The 19,017-nt window shown below is 48.4% G+C and overlaps 1 protein-coding gene across 2 annotated transcripts in view; it reads left to right on the top strand.

The window, feature by feature from the left end:
- The window catches only part of BMERB1 (bMERB domain containing 1), a 138,882-nt gene that overhangs the window by 76,348 nt on the left and 43,517 nt on the right, over positions 1 to 19,017 (top strand). For both annotated transcript variants that reach the window (XM_047779151.1, XM_047779149.1), the window contains exon 2: positions 11,025 to 11,148. In XM_047779151.1, the coding sequence (XP_047635107.1) occupies positions 11,025 to 11,148 (124 nt within the window). The remainder of the gene's footprint in view (positions 1 to 11,024; positions 11,149 to 19,017) is intronic.

Below are 19,017 nucleotides of genomic sequence, written 5' to 3'. Positions count from 1 at the left end.
TAGGAAAAAATTGTACTGGGGAAATAATAAAAAAATTTTAAAAATTCAAATAGGTAAAGGAGTTCCCACTGTGGTGCAGCAGATTAAGAATCCGGCTGCAGTGGCTTGGGTTGCTGCAGAGGTGGGAGTTCTATCCCTGGCCCAGCACCATGACTTAAAGGATCTGGCATTGCTGCAGCTACGGCTCAGATTCAATCCTTGGCCTGGGAACTTCCATATGCCATGATTGCGGCTATAAAAAAATAAAAATTCAGTTCCCGTTGTAGCACAGCAGAAACAAATCCTACTACTATCCATGAGGATGCAGGGTCGATCCCTGGCCTCACTCAGTGGGTCAAGGATCCGGTGTTGCCATGAGCTGTGGTGTAGGTTGCAGACGTGGCTTGGATCTGGCATTGCTGTGGCTGTGGTGTAGGCCGGCAGCTACAGCTCCGATTGGACCCCTAGCCTGGGAACTTCCATATGCCTCAAGCAGCAAAAAAAATTTCAAACAATAGAAAAGGACGTATGAGACAGAAGGTGGCCGTCCTCCAGTTTTGATCCCTGAAGACAACCACGGTGGCCCTTCTCCCGTGCGTCCTTCTGAGGATGTTCTAAGGATGCTGACGCCTAAAAGATGCTTGTAGGACGGGATGAATTGGTCCACCTTCCTCTGTTTGCCTCTGTGATATGATCGGGGTTGAAATCAGGACTCGAAGTGGCCAATTGATTTGGGGGTGAAAAACTTGACACCTGATTGAGAATTTTCCTTCAGGCCCGAGATGGCACCGGATTGCCCATGAGAACTCCAGAGTCTGGGCGCACCGCTCCTTGTCGAGGGCCCCTGCGAAGTGAATTCTGTCGTATCATTCCACCTCCTGTCCGACACAGAAAGGAGGCGGACCTGAGCACCTCTTAGACCTTCCACTCCGAGGAATTGGAATTTGATTCTCTGACAGCTTTCCTTCTGGTCCTCAGATGCTCTTAGCATCCCAACCACACTGAGTTAAGTTGCAGGAAAGTCCCGGGCGCGCCTCGTTTATTGCGCTTCACGGAAAGTGTTGTTTTGCAAATGGAAGGTTTGTGGCCATTTCTCCAACAGCGTTGGCTTCCTTCATGTCTCTAGGTCACGTTTTGGTATTTCTCACATTTCAAGCCCCCCACCAGCAAAAAGATTCCAAAGTACTGGAGGCTTAGGTGATAGCATGTTTTTTAGGAATCAAGTATTTTTTTGAGAAGCCTTTTTATTTATTTATTTATTTATTTAATGGCCACAGCTGAGGCATATGGACGTTCTCTGGCCAGGGACTGAGTCTGAGCCATACCTGTGGCATCCCTAGGTCCTTTAACCCACTGCTCCGAGCCAGGGATCGAACCCCACCTTCCCAGCATCCTGAGCTGCTGCAGCCAGATTCTTAAACTACTGCGCCCCAGCAAGAACTCCAGCAATCAAGTATTTTTTCTTTAATTTTTTTTTTACTTTTGTCTTTTTAGAGCCGCACCCTCGGCATATGGAAGTTCCCAGGCCAGGGGTCGAATCAGTGCTGTTGCTGCTGGCCTACACCACAGCCACAGCAACTCGGGATCTGAGCTGTGTCTTCTTTGACCTACACCACAGCTCACGGCAACACTGGGTCCTTAACCCACTGAGCGAGGCCAGGGATTGAACCCATGTCACCATGAATACTAGTTGGGCTTATTACCACTGAGCCACGAAGGGAACTCCCTCAAGTATTTTGAAATGAAGGCACATGCATTGTTTTTATAGACATAATGCTATTGAGCAGTTAATTGACTACAGGGTAGTGTCAACGTAACTTTTATATGCTCTGGGAAACCATTGGTGTGACTCGCTTTATTGCAATATTGGCTTTATTTTCATGGTCCGGAACTGAATCCACACTATCTCCGAGGTATGCCCACACTCTCTTTTTTCCAACGATTGACCTTGGTGATTACTAGAAGAGAAAGCCTCGGTTCGTGGTTTTGTCTGTAATGCCTCCCCAGTTCTTGCTCACTTTCGAGTCCTTTCTAATCTCCCTGGTAAAGGAAGAAAAATGTAGGCCTTCCATCTGCACCTTGGGCAAGTTACAGTATTGAGCCAGAATTTGATAACATTGCCTTGTTTCCAGTGGGTGTCTTCTCATGACTGTTTTCTAATTATCCTAAGTGATCCTAACTACGTGATATGAAATGTCCTTTAAGGAGTTTAGGTGAGCCAAAAAAAAAAAAAATCAATATAAAGAAATATCGAGTACATGATGGCATAGTTAGTCTCTTAGTCTGCTCAGGCTGCTGTCACAAAAATATCATAGACCAGGTGGCTTCAACAACAGGTATTTCTGGGACTTCCCACCGTGGCTCAGTGGTAACAAACCTGACTAGCATCCATGAGGACACAGGTTTAATCCCTCGCCCCACTCGGTGGGTTAAGGATCCGGCATTGCTGTGAGCAGTGGTGTAGGTCGAGGACAAGGCTCAGATCTGGCATTGCTGTGGCTGTGGTATAGGCAGGCAGCTGCAGCTGTGATTTGACCCCTCGCTTGGGAACTTCCATATGCTGCAGGTGTGACCCTAAAAAGCAAAACAAAAGCAAAACCCAAAAACGAAAACAGGTATTTCTCATAGTTCCAAAGGCTGGGAAGTCCAAGATCAAGGCATTGGCAGACCTGGTGTTTGGTGAGGACCCTTTTCCTGGTTTGTAGACTGCTGCCTTCGTGATGTGTCCTCCCATGGTGGGGAGCTGAGAGAGGAAGCAAGCTCTGGTGTCTCTTCTAATAAGGGCACTAATCCCATCATGGGGGCCCCACCCTCATGACCTCACCTGACCCTAACTACCTCTCTAGCTCCACCTCCAAATACCATCACATTCAGAGGTAGGATTTCAATCTAAGATTTTGGGGGTGGGAGGGATGCAAACATTGAGTCCATAATTCTAGTATGTGCAAGTGGTGAATGCAGTGATTGAGGTTTTGGAAAATACTATTCTGCAGCCCTTTGACCTATAGCCTGGGCCTTGGAATCAGACAGACCTGTGGAGCCGTGCCACTCCTTGGTTCAGTGTCTTCGCCAATCTCTGAGCCTCATCTTATTAACCTAGAAAGAGAGGAGAATGATGAGTGTACCTACCTGCCAAGGTATTTAGGAGCATGATGGGTTAGTGCTGGCCTCCCAAGAGTGCTTAATATAAGAGAACAGACTTGCAGTTGCCGTGGCGGGGGTGGGGGGAAATGGGATGGACTGGGAGTTTGGGGTTGGTAGATGCAAAATCTATTACATTTAGAATGGATAAGCAGGAGTTCCCATTGTGGCGCAGCAGGAATGAATCCCACTAGTATCCATGAGGATGTGGGTTTGATCCCTGGCCTCACTCAGTGGATCAGGGATCCGGTGCTGCCGTGAGCTATGGCAGACGTGGCTCAGATGCTGCATTGCTGTGGCTGTGGTGGAGGCGGGCACCTGTAGTTCTGATTGGACCCCTAGCCTGGGAACTTCCATATGCCTTGAGTGTGGCCCTAAAAAGCAAAAAAAAAAAAAAAAAAAATTGGATAAGCAATGAGTTCCTACTGTACAGCACAGGCAACTATATCCAGTCTCTTGGGATAGATCATAATGGATGATGATTTAAGAACGGAATGTGTATGTATGTAGGACTGGGTCACTTGGCCGTACCGCAGAAATTGGCATAACATTGTACATCAATTATATCTTAATAAACATAAATAAATAAAAATTTTAAGAGTTCCCTTCATGGCTCAGCGGTTAATGAACCTGACTGGGATCCATGAGGATTCGAGTTCGATCCCTGCCTGGCCTCACTCTGGGTGAAGGGTCTGGTGTTGCTGTGAGCTATGGTGTAGGTTGCAGACACGGCTCAGATCCCGTGTTGCTGTGGCTGTGGTGAAGGCCGACAGCTGTAGCTCCCATTCGACCCCTAGCCTAGGAACCTCCGTATGCCGTGGGTGTGGCCTGAAAACGCAAAAATAAAACAGAAATTTTAAAAAGAGAGCTCTGGAGTGTATACCAGGTGCATGAAATTAGGAAGGAGAAACAAAAGTAGGCGTTGTCCAGGGGACTGTGGGCTTCAGTTCCTACTGTGACCTGAGGTTGGAGAAGACAGACCAGGAAAGGCTTCCCTTTGGTCCTGAGCGGTTTTCCTTCTTGCCTGTATTTAAGCTCCAAGTTTCTAGGAGACTGGCAGCCCTCAGTCACCATCACCACTGTGGCAGCCCCTGTTCCCGGGTGGCTTTAAAATTTCAAGATAAATGATTAAAGCCGCTGGCGCATCGCAGTCGTGTCTGGGGCTCAGCCCTTGTTTGCCGTGCTGTTGGGCTCATGAAGCATGAATCTCCCTGGTGTGGCATTTGGGGATAAAAAGATGGATTTAGCTCCCTCATCCCCCAGAAGTGACTCAGCTCCTGGGAGCTCAGTGACAGCGATGGCAGTCGGAGCCCTGGGGGCTTCTGTGCCTTCGTGCTTTGCTCTCTCGTAGAGCCTTGTAGCCACCATCTTCCCCAGCTGCCCTGAAACACTTGTCCTTCTGCATCCAGGATGTGTCCTCATGGTCACATTGATTGGCAGCTGTTGGGTGCCTGCCTTCTAGCTGGAGGCTGTTGTCGAGGTTTCCATCATGCTCATTCCATCCCGCGAGTTCAGACGGAAAGAAACGGACCTTGCGTGATATTCATTTATTCACATCCTGTCCCAGCATTTCTCAGAGTCTGGTTTGAAGACCTTTTCAATGAAGGTCCCTGGACATGACCTCCGCCCCAGATCAGCACTTCCCCCACTAACTCTAGAGGACCGCTGCTCTCCATGTACCCAATGCAACAACAAAAAAGACTCAGTTTTCTCCACTGTACAGTGATGATGGTACTTCTTAAGTGGCGAGGTACTTCAATGAATAGAATTGATGACAGCAAGGACTTTGGTAGGACAGAGCTGATTTTAAATCTTGGCCCCTTGGAGTTCCCACTGTGGCTCAGTGGGTTAAGAACCTGGCACTGTCTCTGTGAGGCTGCAGGTTGGATCCCTGGCCTCGCTCAGTGGATTAAGGATTTGGTTTGAGTCACAGATGCGGCTCAGATCCGGTGCTGCTGTGGCTGTGGTGTAGGCGAGCAGTTGCAGCTCTGATTTGTCCCCTATCCTGGGAACTTCCATATGCTGCACCTGCAGCCCTAAAAAGAAAAAGATAAATCTCAGCCCCAGCGCTTTCTTTCTTTTCCTGAGCCTCAGCTTGCTCATCTGTGAATTGGGAGGCTAATGGTATTTATCACCCAGGACTGTTTGGGGAATGAAATAAAGTGATTTGATCCTGGCATATAGTAAATGGTCAATGAATGTTAACTATTATTGTTACTGGCTAAACCTGGTTGGGGTTTTTAACTTTTCAACTGGGGAAATGATAGCATTTACATCTGGGGCAGGGGTGGGCAAACTTTTCCCGGATTGGCCCAACTAGTAAATATTTGAGGTTTTGTGGGCCACACAGTCTCTGTTACAGCTATTCAATTCCACTGCTATAGTGCAAAAGCTGCCATAAATAATTTCATAAATGGGGGAGTTCCCTGGTGGTCTAGTGGTTAGGACTCAGGACTTTCACCACTGTGACCCGGGTTCAATCCCTGGTCTGGGAACTGAGATCCCACATCAAGCCACTGCATGCCTTGGCCAACCTCCCCCGACCCAAACAAAACCAAAAACAAACATAAATGAATGAGCATGGCCGATGTTCCAATAAAACTTTATTTACATAATCAGGAAGGGGGCTGGCTTTGGCCCATGGTCCCAAAGCTGGCTAACCCCTCACTTAGGATGTTGTGAAGATTAAATGAGATAAGGCTTATAATGAGCCCAATGTGGTACCTGGCACAGAGTAGTCACCACAAGAAAGGATTCTAACTCTTCCATATCAGATGGAAGGTCTAGGCTTTGCTCCTTTCTCCGCGGGGAAGGGAAGCATCCATGGGCGGGACCCGGGACTTTTCACCAGAGGTGGCAGCTCCATCCTCTGCCCCAAGTCAAAGCCAAATGTTCATCTCAGCACCTGCAGCCTGGCAGTGCCACCGCCTCCATCCTCTCCCAAGGCTGGAGGTAAAATGCCAATCCACGGGGTGTGATTAATTCTGTCTGTCCCACGCTTCCCCCCAGGGTGTGTTGCCATTTTCAGAATATGTCCCGTGGAAATCAGGTTGCCTGTGTGAGCCATGATGTGTGAGAAAAGAGGATACTTCCGTCTGCAGGGTGGTTAGTGATGCACTTTTGCATCCATAAGTGCATTAAATCCCCACCCAGAAGCCGTATGAGGTGATTAAGGCATGTGGTTCAGGGAAGGAAAGAAGGGAGGGAGGAGGAGAGAGAGAAAAAGGAAGGAGGGAAGGGAGAGAAGAAAAGAAAGGGGCTTTCTTGAATTTTTGAATTCTGTCTCTGCAACATTCTGGTTGGGTGATGTTGGCCAAGTCACTTTCCTTCACTAAGCCACAGGTATGCTATCTATCAAATAAGGATTAAATATGAGATCTTACATATAAAGCTGCTGGCACAGTGTAGCACATGATAGCTATTGAATCCCATTTTGCAAAGGAAGGAAGTGATGCTAAGAGGGGAAGGGGCTCATCCAAGCTCATGCAGCTGGGGACTGGCCTCAGACCAAGGGTCTCTAACTCTGGCCCCTGGCTGGTTTTTGCTGAGTCTCACTGCGCCCTGCCACCCCACCCATCTGCACCAGCCCTGGCTGCTTCCTGGGACTCTTGCTGCTTCCAGCCAGAGCTGGGCTCCATGTTCAGTGACTGAAGCTCTTGCAAAGAGTGACGTTGCTCTCAGGGAGCTTGCAGGCTTGTGGCCATGCATCGCTGTAATGGATTAAATAGCATCCTCTGGGAGTTCCCGGTGGTCTCCGGTGTTGTCACTGTTGTTGCACAGGTTTGATCCCTGGCCCCTGGGAACTTATGCATGCTGCAGGTGCATCCAAAAAACAAAACAAAACAAAACAATAGTGTCCTCTCATAAGCCATTATCTACCCAGAACCTCAGAATGTGACCTGACCTTATTTGGAAATAGAGTCTTTGCAGGGGTCATTAAGATAAAGATTGAAATGGGGTCATACTGAAATCCTGCAAGACAGAAAGGACAGAGAAGGATGCACAGAACCTTGGGGAAGAAGGATACATGGAAACAGGCAGAGGTGGGAGTGATGCTGCCATAAGCCAAGGGTTGCCCGGGGGAAGCTTCCCCCGGAGGCTTCAGAGTAAATGCAGACCTGCTTCTGGCCTCCAGGGCTGTGGAAGAATAAATTCCTGTTGTTCTGAGCCTTGGCAGCCCTAAGAAAGTAAGAAACCACCTTTGACTGTAGCTAAGCTGTGAATGGATGGGGGTGTGGAACCCCGGTATGAGCAAGGGACGGCAGTGACGGGGCAAAGAGCATGTGTTTTAGAGGCAGACCTGGGCTCGGCACCTTCCATTGCCAGCTTTTTTATTTTTTTTTTTCTCTTCCCCACACTCGAGGCCTATGGATGTTCCCACGCCAGGGAAGGAATCTGAGCCACAGCTGTGGCAACACCAGATCCTTCACCCACTTCATCAGGCTGGGGATTGAATCCATACCTCTGCAGTGACCCAAGCTGCTGCTGTTGGATCCTTGACCCACTGCATGTCGGCGGGAACTCTCCTGGCCAGCTTTGAGCCGTTTTTCCCTTATGTGTTAAGAAGGAAAACATCTGGATCCTTCTGGCTGGTGGTGAGGATGGAAAGAGATGGCAAGGCAGAGCTGGGTAATAACAACTCTAAATGTCTATAGTTTAAGCTGCTCAGCTTCTCTTGTTCTGTTATGGTAGCCCACGTGAACTACCACACATCATATATACATGCACGTATATTTATATATGTGCATATATATATATATGTAGTGTCTGTATATATGATAAATATATGGTTATATGTGTTATATAGTTTTTATATGGTTTTACATATATGACAATATATACAATTCTAACTATAAAGATAAGAGTGGAATAAATATAAGATTATAAAAACAAGATTGATTGGCAGTGAGCCTTGGGCATGGTGTGCCCCGGTTCATTCAGTGCTGACGACAGTCCAGGGAGGAAGGAGTGAGCACAGGGAGGCGATGGGATGTTGGGCGGGAGGAAAGCCAGAGCATCCTCTCCCCCCGAGGTCTCCTTCTCTGCCTGGGAAGGACCAAAGGATATCGCATCCCTTAAAAGCCAGCTGTTCATTCTGGGCGTGTGGCCCCAAGGCGCCTCTTCGCTGCAGGCAGAGCTGCGTCTCTGAGGGTGCTCTTCACAGGGCTGCTCGGTGGGGGAGAGCGGCGAACCACCGAAGCGTCTGGGGGCTGGTGAAGTGATTCATGATACAGCCACAAATAGCAAACCACACAGCCTTTCACACTCCTGCTGGGGAGGTGCAGCCAAGGACGTGCGGGAGAGCTCATGAAATGTTAAGGGGAAAGAGCAGGTAGTCGAACGGAGGGAGGAGTTCCCCTCATGGCTTAGCGGTGATGAGCCTGACTTGCATTCATGAGGATGTGGGTTCAATCCCTGGCCTCACTCAGTGGATTAACGATCCGGCATTCCCCCTGAGCTGTGGTGTGGGTCGCAGACGCAGCTTGGACCCCGTGTTGCCGAGGCTGTGGTGTAGGCTGGCAGCTGTAACTCTGATTCAGTCCCTAGCCTGGGAACCTCCATATGCCACAGGTGTGGCCCTAAAAAGCAAAGCAAATTAATTAAAATTAAATAAAATGGTGGGACCCTGACTTTGTATCACAGAAACCAGACATCTATAATGGTGTGTGTGTGTGAGAGAGTGTGTGTACATACGTGTGAGTACATATATTTGCATAGAGAATATCTTTACTACTATCTTGGTGTGTGGTTTTCCACTTTTTCAAAAAGTATAGATAGGGGGGAAGAGTATCTGATCATCCCTAATTAGGATCGTACTGTGACTTTGCTTTTATCTGCTTTATGAAATAAAAATGTTACATCAATTAAAAATGATAAGGACAACTATACCAATCACACAGGGGAAAGAAGCAAATGAAATGACAGTGCCTGGCTTCTTCTTGCTTGGCTCAGTAAAAATGCCTGATCACTGTTAAAAAAGAAAAAGAAATATAGATGTGTTTCTAAATAACACTGTACATATAACACACATATGAAACCATATATATTACCCTGTAAGTGCACATGTGTATTATAAAGTGACGTAAATTGCTGTATTTTTACATTAGGAGAAGGTACACTAAAACGTTAATGGCAATGTATATAGAAATATGTATACACGTATACACATACATATATAGTGTTTGTTTATTTTTCTTTTTGTCTTTTTAGGGCCACACCAACAGCATATGGAGGTTCCCAGGCTAGGGGTGGAATGAGAGCTGGAGCTGCCAGCCTACGTCACAGCCACAGCAACACCAGGTGCAAACCACATCTGCGACCTACACCACAGCTCCCAGCAACTCTGGATCCTTAACCCACGGAGCGAGGCCAGGGATCAAACCCATGTCCTCATGGATGCTGGTTGGGTCCGTTAACTGCTAACCGACAAGAACTCCCACATACATACATGTTGTTAAGGACTGAATATCAGGTCCCTCCCCACCTGTCTACCCTGAATTCCTACGTCAGAGCCTTAACTTTCAGTGTGGTTGATTTGGAGATGGGGAGATAACTGAGATTAAATAAGGTCATAAGGGTGGGGCCCTGATCCTGTAGGATTATCGTCCTCATAAGAAGAGACCCCAGAGGAGTTCCTGTTGTGGCTCAGCAGAAACGAATCTGACTAGTAGCCACAAGGACGCAGGTTTGATCCCTGGCCTTGCTCAGTGGGTTAAGGATCCGGCTGTGGCCCTAAAAAGACAAAAAAAGATTCCAGAGAGCTCTCTCTTTGCATGCACACAGAGAAGCCGTGTGAACACAGGGAGAAGATAGCTGACTGCAGGCCAGAGAGAGCGCTCTCACCAGAAGCTGACCCTGGCTGACCTTGACCTAGGACTTCCAGCCTCCAGAACGGCGAGAAAATAAATGTCTATGGTTTAAGCCGCTCCGCTTCTGTTTTATTATGATAGCCCAAGTGAACTAACACACATGCATATAAACTTACGGGCATATATATTTATGTATGTGCATATATATGTAGTATCTTTATATTATAAATAAATGGTTATATATGTTGTATATATAGTTTTTAAATATATGGTTTTACATATATGACAATATATACACAACTCTAACTATAAATATAAGATTAGAAGAATGTCCATCAAAATGTGAATAGTGAGAGTTCCCACCATGGTACAGAGGGATCAGTGGTGTCTCAGCAGCAGCAGAGACTCGGTTTCAATCCCTGGCCCTGTGCAGTGGGTTAAGGATCCAGTGTTGCCATAACTGTGGCTTAAGTCGCAACTGCCGCTTGGGTTCCATCCCTGGCCAGGGAACTCCATGTGCCGTCGGTCGGCCGAAAATGGAAAAAAATGTGGATAGTGGCTCTCTCTCAGCAGTGGTGTTATAAATGACTTTTTACTTTGCTCTGTTGCCTATCTGTATTATCTGAATTTTCTACAATAAACTTGTATTTCCTCTTGCAATTACTTACATGACTTGGTATTCCCATAAGATAATTATTAATGGTTTTGCTAAAATAATATTACGAATGTTCTTCTGCCTAAAATTAGCCTTGGTCTTGGAAATGGGACAGGGTGAAATGGTCATGATCCAGGGGACCAGAGGCTCAGAACAGGACCAGGCAGGAAATGTCAAGTCACCGTGTATGACCTTGAACAGGTTTTGGTGACCCTGCCCGAGCCTCTTCTTTTCTTGTAACGGGGTTCCCATGGAAACGTGCTTTCCAGTTTCCAAAGGGCTCCCTCACAAACACACACTTGCAGCACCATCCGAGATCTATGTGCCCCTCTTGGGGTGTGAAGGTCGCTGGAGCAAGGTCAGGGCTGTCCTGAGGGAATTCTTGAAAACTGGTGCAGCCTTCTCCGCCTTGACACCTGCGTTTTGTGTCTCCTTCCCAGATCAGCTGGACATCATTTCCATGGCCGAGACAACCATGATGCCAGAGGAGATCGAGCTGGAGATGGCGAAAATCCAGCGTCTCCGGGAAGTCTTGGTCCGACGGGAGTCTGAGCTCAGGTTTATGTGAGTGCTCACTCCGGGGAAGTGGCTGAGACAGGGGAGGGCTGGGGAGGAGTCTGGAGGGGGCGGAGGCCAGAGAACCTGATATTTCCTGTTTATTACTCTGTGCTGGGCACTGGGATAAAGACATTACTTTTTTTTTTTTTTTAATCTTATTTGATTCACCACCTAGAGAAGTGTATATTGTAATTTTAAATGTATCCTGTTTTTCTTTTTTGGCCACCCTGTGGCGTATGGAGTTCCCAGGGCAGGGATCAAATCCAAGCTGCAGTTGCACCCTGCACCACCGCTGTGACAGTGCTGGACCCTTAACCCACTGCGCTGGGCCAGGGATCAAACCTTTGTCCCAGTGCTGCAGAGACACCGACCCCATTGCACCACAGCGGGAGCTCCTAAATGTATCCTGTTTAAAACAGGACTCTAGGAGTTCCCTGGTGGCCTAGCAGTTAAGGATTAGGCATTGTCACTGCTGTGGCTCAGGTTTAGTCCCTGGCCTGGAACTTCAGCGTGCCCCACGCGTGGCCAAAATAAAAAAATAAATAAGGCCTTATAGTTGAGATTGAATTTAGGCCAGTTTGACTCCAAAGCCCAAGCTCTTTGTGTACTACCCACTGGAGAAGAGAAAGGGAAGAGAGAGATGGGGACCCCAGGGTGGTCCCCTGTGCTGCTGTCATTAAATGCACATACTCTGGGTTCAGATAGGCTTGAGATTTTCAAAAGCTGGGTTAGCTTGGGCAAGTAGCTTAGCCTCTCTGAGCTTCAGTTCCCTCATGTGTAAAATGGGGAAAAGTAATAATACTGCTCTCCTGGGGTCGCTAGCCCCCCCTAAGTCACATGATTTGCAAATCCATTGTCTACAGAACACAGCATTGCTGCGAAATTACAGGTGATTTTTCAAGAGAAACGATGCTTATAAAAACTGGGCTCTGGCAGATAAACAGCGAGAGTTTAGAAGCAAAACAGGAGTTCCCATTGTGGCTCAGCGGTAATGAATCTGACTAGGATCCATAAGGATGCTGGTTCAATCCCTGGGCTTGCTCAGTGGGTTAAGGATCCAGCATTGCCGTAAGCTGTGGTGTAGGTCGCAGACGTGGCTCGGATCCCGTGTTGCTGTAGCTGTGGTGTAGGCCAGTGGCTCCGGCTCTGATTGGACCCTTCGTCTGGGAACCTCCATACGCTGTGGGTGTGGCCCTAAAAAGCTAAATAAATAAATGCAAACCAAAACAAACCTTTGCTGGAAAGTAGAGTGACATCACGCTTTCCCAGGCATGAGCTATGCACCGGTCGCCCATTCTTTTGTATTATTTTCTTTCTTTCTTTTCTTTTTTTTTTTGTCTTTTTCCTTTTCTGGGGCTGCTCCCGCGACATAAAGAGGTTCCCAGGCTAGGGGTCTAATCGGAGCTGTACCCACCAGCCTACACCAGAGCCACAGCAATGCAGGGTCTGAGCCGCATCTTCGACCTATACCACAGCTCACAGCCACGCTGGATCCTTAATCCACTGAGTGAGGCCAGGGATTGAACCCACAACCTCATGGTTCCTAGTCGGATTCATTAACCACTGCACCACGACGGGAACTCCTTGTATTATTTTCTTATTAGATTCCACATATAGGCGATATCATCCATTTGTCTTTCTCTGTCCGATTTACTTCACTCAGTATGATGGTCTCGAGGTCTGTCTGTGCTGCCGACTGTAAATTGGTGCAACCGCCATGGAGGACAGTGCGGAGACTAAATATACAGCTACCTTAGGATCCGGCAGCCTCACTCCTGGGCATCTATCTGGAGAAAACCGTCGTTCAAAAAGATACAGACACCTCTCGCCCGTTCTTCCTCCGAGTTCTCCCAGCTCCCTGAGGCCAGTTGTGGGATGATCCCAGTTGGCAGATGAGGAGACGGAGGCTCAGAGAAGTTAACACCCTGCTCAGGGCCTCCCAGCAGGGGTACAAAGGGGAGGTAGGAACAAGACCCAGCTCTTCCTGCCTGTCAAACCCGTATTCTCACTTCATGTTACATGATTTTCTCTCTCACCCCGTGAGATGCTACTTCTTTTAAGGTTTTTATGTTTTCTGTTATAGTTGATGGACAGAGTTCTGTCAATTTCTGCTGTACAGCAAAGAGACCCAGTTACACACACACATATGCGTTCTTTTCTCTCACATTATCATGCGCCATCGTAAGTGACTAGATCGGGTTCCCAGTGCTGCCCAGCAGGATCGCATTGCTCATCTGCACGTTCTTTTTCTCACCTTATCCTCCGTCATGTTCCATCACAAGGGACCAGATACAGTTCCCTGTGCTGCACAGCAGGAGATGGATGTTAACAGCTGCCCTTTATTCAGCTCTCCGCATGTGTCAGACCCTGTGCTAAATGCTTCTCGTGCTGAAGCGTCTCTTCTCACAGAAGCCCTTAAGGAAGGTTCTAGAACATTCCTACTTTACAGATAGGACATCCTCCCTTTTATCTGGGAATAAACTAAACCACTGCAAGAGTGTTAAAACAATCTCTCCTTCCAGTGTTTGTTTGGTTTTTTGTTTTGTTTTGTTTTGTTTTTGAGAGAACTTGATGAAGGGTTGGTTGTGGGGGAGAAGGACCAGCCAGGACTACAGGTTCTGCTAGGTCCCTGGTGATTCCAGCAGTGGAGACACCAGGGTTGGATATGGTGAGAGTGGGAGGCCTGGGGGTCACCCAGGTAGAGCTGAGTGACCGGAGGCTCTGTATCTGAGTCTGAGGCGGTGGGGGGACCAGCTCAGCTGCGCATCCGAGGTCACTGGATTCCAGCCTTGAGTCCCTGTGTCAATGAGTGGGCAGAAGCAACAAGGATTCAGGTCCAGGGTCAGGCCCTGCTGACATGTCCACACTGCTTGCTCTTGTGGATGGAGTTGGGATACAGGGCCAAGTCAGCTCTCAGACTTTTGGTGAAAGAATAGGGAAAAACTGGAGTTCCAGCTGTGCCTGTGTGTGTGTGTGTTTTAAAGGTCCAGCACTGCTGTGGCTGCGGTGTAGACTGGTGTGGCTGTCGTCTAGGCTGGCAGCTGCAGCTCTGATTGGACCCCTAGCCTGGGAACCTCCATATGCCAAAAGAAGCAGCCCTAGAAAAAGCAAAAAGACCAAAAAAAAAAGTATATATATATATATAGATCACTAGGGGAGTTCCCATTGTGGCTCAATGGTAAGGAACCCAACTAGGATCCATGAGGACGTGGGTTTGATCCCTGGCCTTGCTCCATGGGTTAAAGATGCAGCGTTGCCATGAGCTGTGGTGTAGGTCAGACGTGGCTGGGATCCGACATGGCTGTGGTTGTGGCGTAGGCAGGTGGCTACAGCTCTGAGTCAACCCCTAGCCTGGGAACTTCCATATGTATGGATGCAGCCCAAGACAACACACACACACACACACACACACACACACACACACACACACACACGAGTTTTCTGGTGGCCTGATGGTTAAGGATCCGGCTTGGGTGGGCTCAGTCCCCAGGCAGGGAACTTCCCCATGCCAAAGGAGGTGCGGCCAAAAAAAGAAAAAAAAAAGTAAAAATAGGTCATTAGCGTTTACAACACACTCCTGGTGTTTTAAAGGGACGACAGAGAACATGAGTTTTGCTTTAAAGTATGAAAGCGTCCCCTTCAGCCCACAGGTGCTCACAGGAGCCAAAGTTGCTTTTGCAGCAGTGGCTGTCACTGAGCATATACTGACCTTTGCATTGTGTGTGCGTGTGTGTGTGTGTGTGTATTACACCTGCACCTGGCACATGCCTGGAACATACGAAAGTGCTCAAAGACAGGAATAGCTAACACTAAGCTCTAGCCTTGTGATTGCACTAAATGTCCCCCTCGTGGCAGTGAGCCTGACCCCTTAGCGACAAATGTCAGCAGTAGACACTTGAAATCAAATTATCTAAAGGATACAGAAGGGTGTCAAGGCAGTCAGGACATATTTCGGGGGCTCAGTGGCATCCTCTGGGGGAGGGGCTGGCTTCTTGGCCCAGGGGAAGTGTTGCTGGCAGCCTGCAGACGGCAGTGGGTGATAAGGAGTGCTCTTTCCCCAGGACCAGCCTTTAGGGAATGTGGTCTTCCCTGGAGGTACACCCCCCTTGTCAATCTCCAAGATGCAGGGTGGACGCCGGCTGGCCGGAGCAAAGATCCCAGCCCACGCGGACCTGGAGAACATCTCATCCATCATCTGCAGCCTCTTGGGCTGACAGGCTGTGCATGGACCATTCTTGAATTCCGAGCCAGGCCCTCCCAGCACTGTAGGGTTTATGGTACAAGTGGGTCCTATCCTTGTCTCCATTTTAGAGAAGAGGGAATTGGTGGTTAAGAAATGTACCCAAGGTTGCGTTAGCTAATTCATAGCCAAGTGAAGATGCACTCTGACGCCGATGTTTTTATTAAGTGAATGAATGAGGGAGGGAAGGAAGGAACGAGGGAAGAGAGAGAGAGAGGAAGGAGGGAAGCTCTGAATGTATCTACTCCTCTAATGTCTTAGGAGTTCCCTAGTGGCTCAGCAGGCTAAGGATCCAGCGCTTCACTGCTGTGGCTCTGGTTACAGCTGTGGTGTGGGTTTGATCCCTGGCCCAAGAGCTTCCACCTGCCACAGGTACAGCTAAACACTAATCATACTTTAAAGAGCATAAGCTTCTGAGGGCAGGAATCTTAGTCCGGTCTTCACTGTTGGATTTTTTTCAGCATTTTAAACAGTGCCTGGCACTTATTAGGCCAGTTGGTGTTGGTTGAATTGTGCAAAAAGTTATTCTTTCGCACTCCGTCCTTATCCCAGCATGCTTGTATTTGCATTCATGCTTGTGTGCGTGTGCACGTACACACACACACACACACACTGTAAATCAACTATAATAGAAAAAATAAAAATCTTAAAGAGATAATGGGCTCAGAGGACATGGCCTGGTCCATGGCTTTAAAGAATACATACATATATGTATTTATATACATATATGTATATGCATATATGTACACACACACACACACACACACACACACACACATACACACATGAGATCCCCTGGCACAGGGTAAGAGGGAAATAGAGTTTCAGACCTTACTAAGCATTCACAGGCTCAGGTGGGGAAGCGCAAAGTGAGGGGAAGGTGACAGCACTTGACAGAAACAGTCACAGGGACTGTAGCTGGAATAACCAGGCTGGGATTGGTTTGGTCACACCTGCTCGGAAGTCGTCAAGTGAATACCCATCAGCTCCCGCGGAGACTGTGAGTCAGATCACATCTTCTCACTTTCCCCATCTCCTGTTCTGTCGGCTCTTTCGGCTCTTTCAGGAAAAGGTCTAAAGGCTGCTGTCCCAACACCCTCAACGTTCAGCATTATTCTTTCATGCGTTCCAGTTCCAGCTGGCCCTTTCCTCTGGAACTTATGGCTTCTGCTGGTTCTCTCCCACCCTCCATTCCCTCCCAGGAACTAGCATGAACTCCTAAGAAGTGAGTTTGGCAGTGGGGTCAGGATCCGGTGTTGCTGTGAGCTGTGGTGTAGGTCGCAGACGTGGCTCGGTCGCGCTTGGCTGTGGCTGCGGTCTAGGCCGGCAGCTGTAGCTCCAGTCAGACCCCTAGCCTGTGAACCTCCATCTGCTGAGGGTGCGGCCCTAAAAAGACAAAAGAAAAAAGAAATGAGCTTGGGGTCATCCTGGCTCTCTCATGTCCTTGCCTATGACCTTGGGCAAAAGAACTGCTGTCCACTGCAGGCACTGAAATACTACAGACATGCTATGCGTGTTGTATGCATTTGCTCACTTATTTTAGCTTATTGAGTCCTCATAAGAATGCTGAGGGGGTGGGGTCTATCCCTTCTCTTTTATGGATGAGGAAACTGAAGTTAGAAAGGTCAAGTCATTCCTTCAAGGTCACCAGCTAGGATGGGTGGATCTGGGATTTGGGCCCAAGGTGTCTGTCCCAGAGGCAGAGCCCTGGACTCTAAGTTAGTCTGTCCTCTTTATTCCCAGCAGAAGGATCCCGGTTCTCTTTGCCTCACTCTTCTAGAATGCAAAGACAAAACTCCTGGTTGGATGCCCACAATCCCACTGGGGTTTTGTCTTGTTCCACTGTGTTGAATTGAGTTGGGTGGAAGCTTCAGGGATTCCACTGAATCAGGCTTTGGACGTTTTCATACCCTTTCTCTGGAGGGAAGTGATTTATTTCGTGCTTACCAGTCAAGGTTTTCAAGTCAGCCTGCTGGGAATTTGCGGTCACACCCCATGCCGATAAGGTTCTCAAGGGATTACAGGAATCAGCATTGACAATCTTCACTGAGTCCAGCCCTGTGCTGAGCCCTGTCCACGTATTACCACATCACCTACGAAAAGGGTCTACTAGGAGTTCCCTGGTGGTGCAACGGGTTAAGGATCCGGTATCATCACTGCTGTGGCTTGGGTCAGTGCTGTGGCGAGGGTTTGATCCCTGGCCTGGGAACTTCTGCATACCTCGGGTGCAGCCAAAAAAGAAAAGTGTTTACTCATGGAAGGATGAATCAGGAGTGCCCCCAGCATCCCTGCTTGCCCTGAGTAAGGATCACGAGGTCAGGTTCAGAGAAAGGCTGAGTGACCTTGGCAGGCACGCGTCTCCACTGCGTGTGTGGTGCATCTGCACCGTGTCCTCCCTTAGCTTGTACCCTGGGTTTCAATGTGCTAAATGGTGTTCAGAGATCTCCCTCTTGAAGTCTGGTAATTTTATGAGCTTCATTTGAACAAGTCAATAAAACCACCAGGATCCCCCAGCAAGCCTCTTTAATTGGCGGCAAATGTCCGGGAGGCAAAAGCTTGAAGCCTCCTTTGTTCCATCCTGGACCCTCCCCGTCACCCACCTCCTAGGCCCTCCCTCGGCTGCCTCATCCCCGTGCCCCTCGCTGTCCTGGCCTACGGAGGCTGTCAGCAGCTCAGACTCATTTTCTCACCCCTAATTCCAGCACTGACTCACACCATTAGCTTTTTCATGACTCCTTCCGCAGCCCCTGCTGGCCCGCCTCGGCACTTCTGCATCTTCTGTACAAGCCTGGTCCTGCTGTTTATCTGGGTTTCAGATAATTAAGTATCTCCGGCCTCTGAACGGGGGTGGGGTGGGGGCCGTTATCTTCATTTTACACCGGCTTGCAGGATTGGCATGGGAGGGATAATGGGCTCTGGGCAGCCATGGCTTTTAATCAACATGAGTCAGGCCTGCAGTGGGCCAGCGAGGTGGGTGTGGGAAGGACAGATTTCAGGAGCAAAGCCCTTAAGTTCCAGTATTTCCAGACTCTGGGCTTGGACCCCAGGAATTGCATATTATGAAGGTGGACTGAGAGTGGTGAAGTGGTCAGGCCCTGGGCAGAGATTCAGGGTGCGTGGTGGGGAGTGTGTGAGTTGTACACAGCTTTTGGAATACTTGGTCTGCTGGGCAGTGTTCTAAATTTTAATGCATTGATTCCTTTAACCCTCACTACACTAAATAGATGTGCAACATCCCCCTCCCCATTTTCAGATGAGGAAACTAATGCACAGAGAGGTCAAGTAACTTGCCCAGGGTTGCACAGGGTCCATTAAACAGTAGACAGCATTCTGGGTCCAGGGTCCATGATCTTAACCATTAGGCTTTAGGGTCTCTCAACTGTTTTTTGTTTGTTTTGGGGTTTTGTTTTTGTTTTTGTTTTTTGTTTTTGGTCTTGTTAGGGCCACACCCACCAAAGCGTATGGAAGTTCCCAGGCTTGGGGTCCAGTTGGAGCTATAGCTGCTGGCCTGCACCACAGCCACAGCAATGTGGGATCCAAGCCATGTCTGCAACCAACACCACAGCTCCTGGCAACACCAGATCCTTAACCACTGAGTGAGGCCAGGGATCGAACCTACGTCCTCATGGATACTA

The sequence above is a fragment of the Phacochoerus africanus genome, chromosome 5, assembly GCF_016906955.1.
Source record: "Phacochoerus africanus isolate WHEZ1 chromosome 5, ROS_Pafr_v1, whole genome shotgun sequence".
NCBI classification, from domain to species: domain Eukaryota; kingdom Metazoa; phylum Chordata; class Mammalia; order Artiodactyla; family Suidae; genus Phacochoerus; species Phacochoerus africanus.
This window is presented reverse-complemented; position numbering and strand designations above follow the sequence as displayed.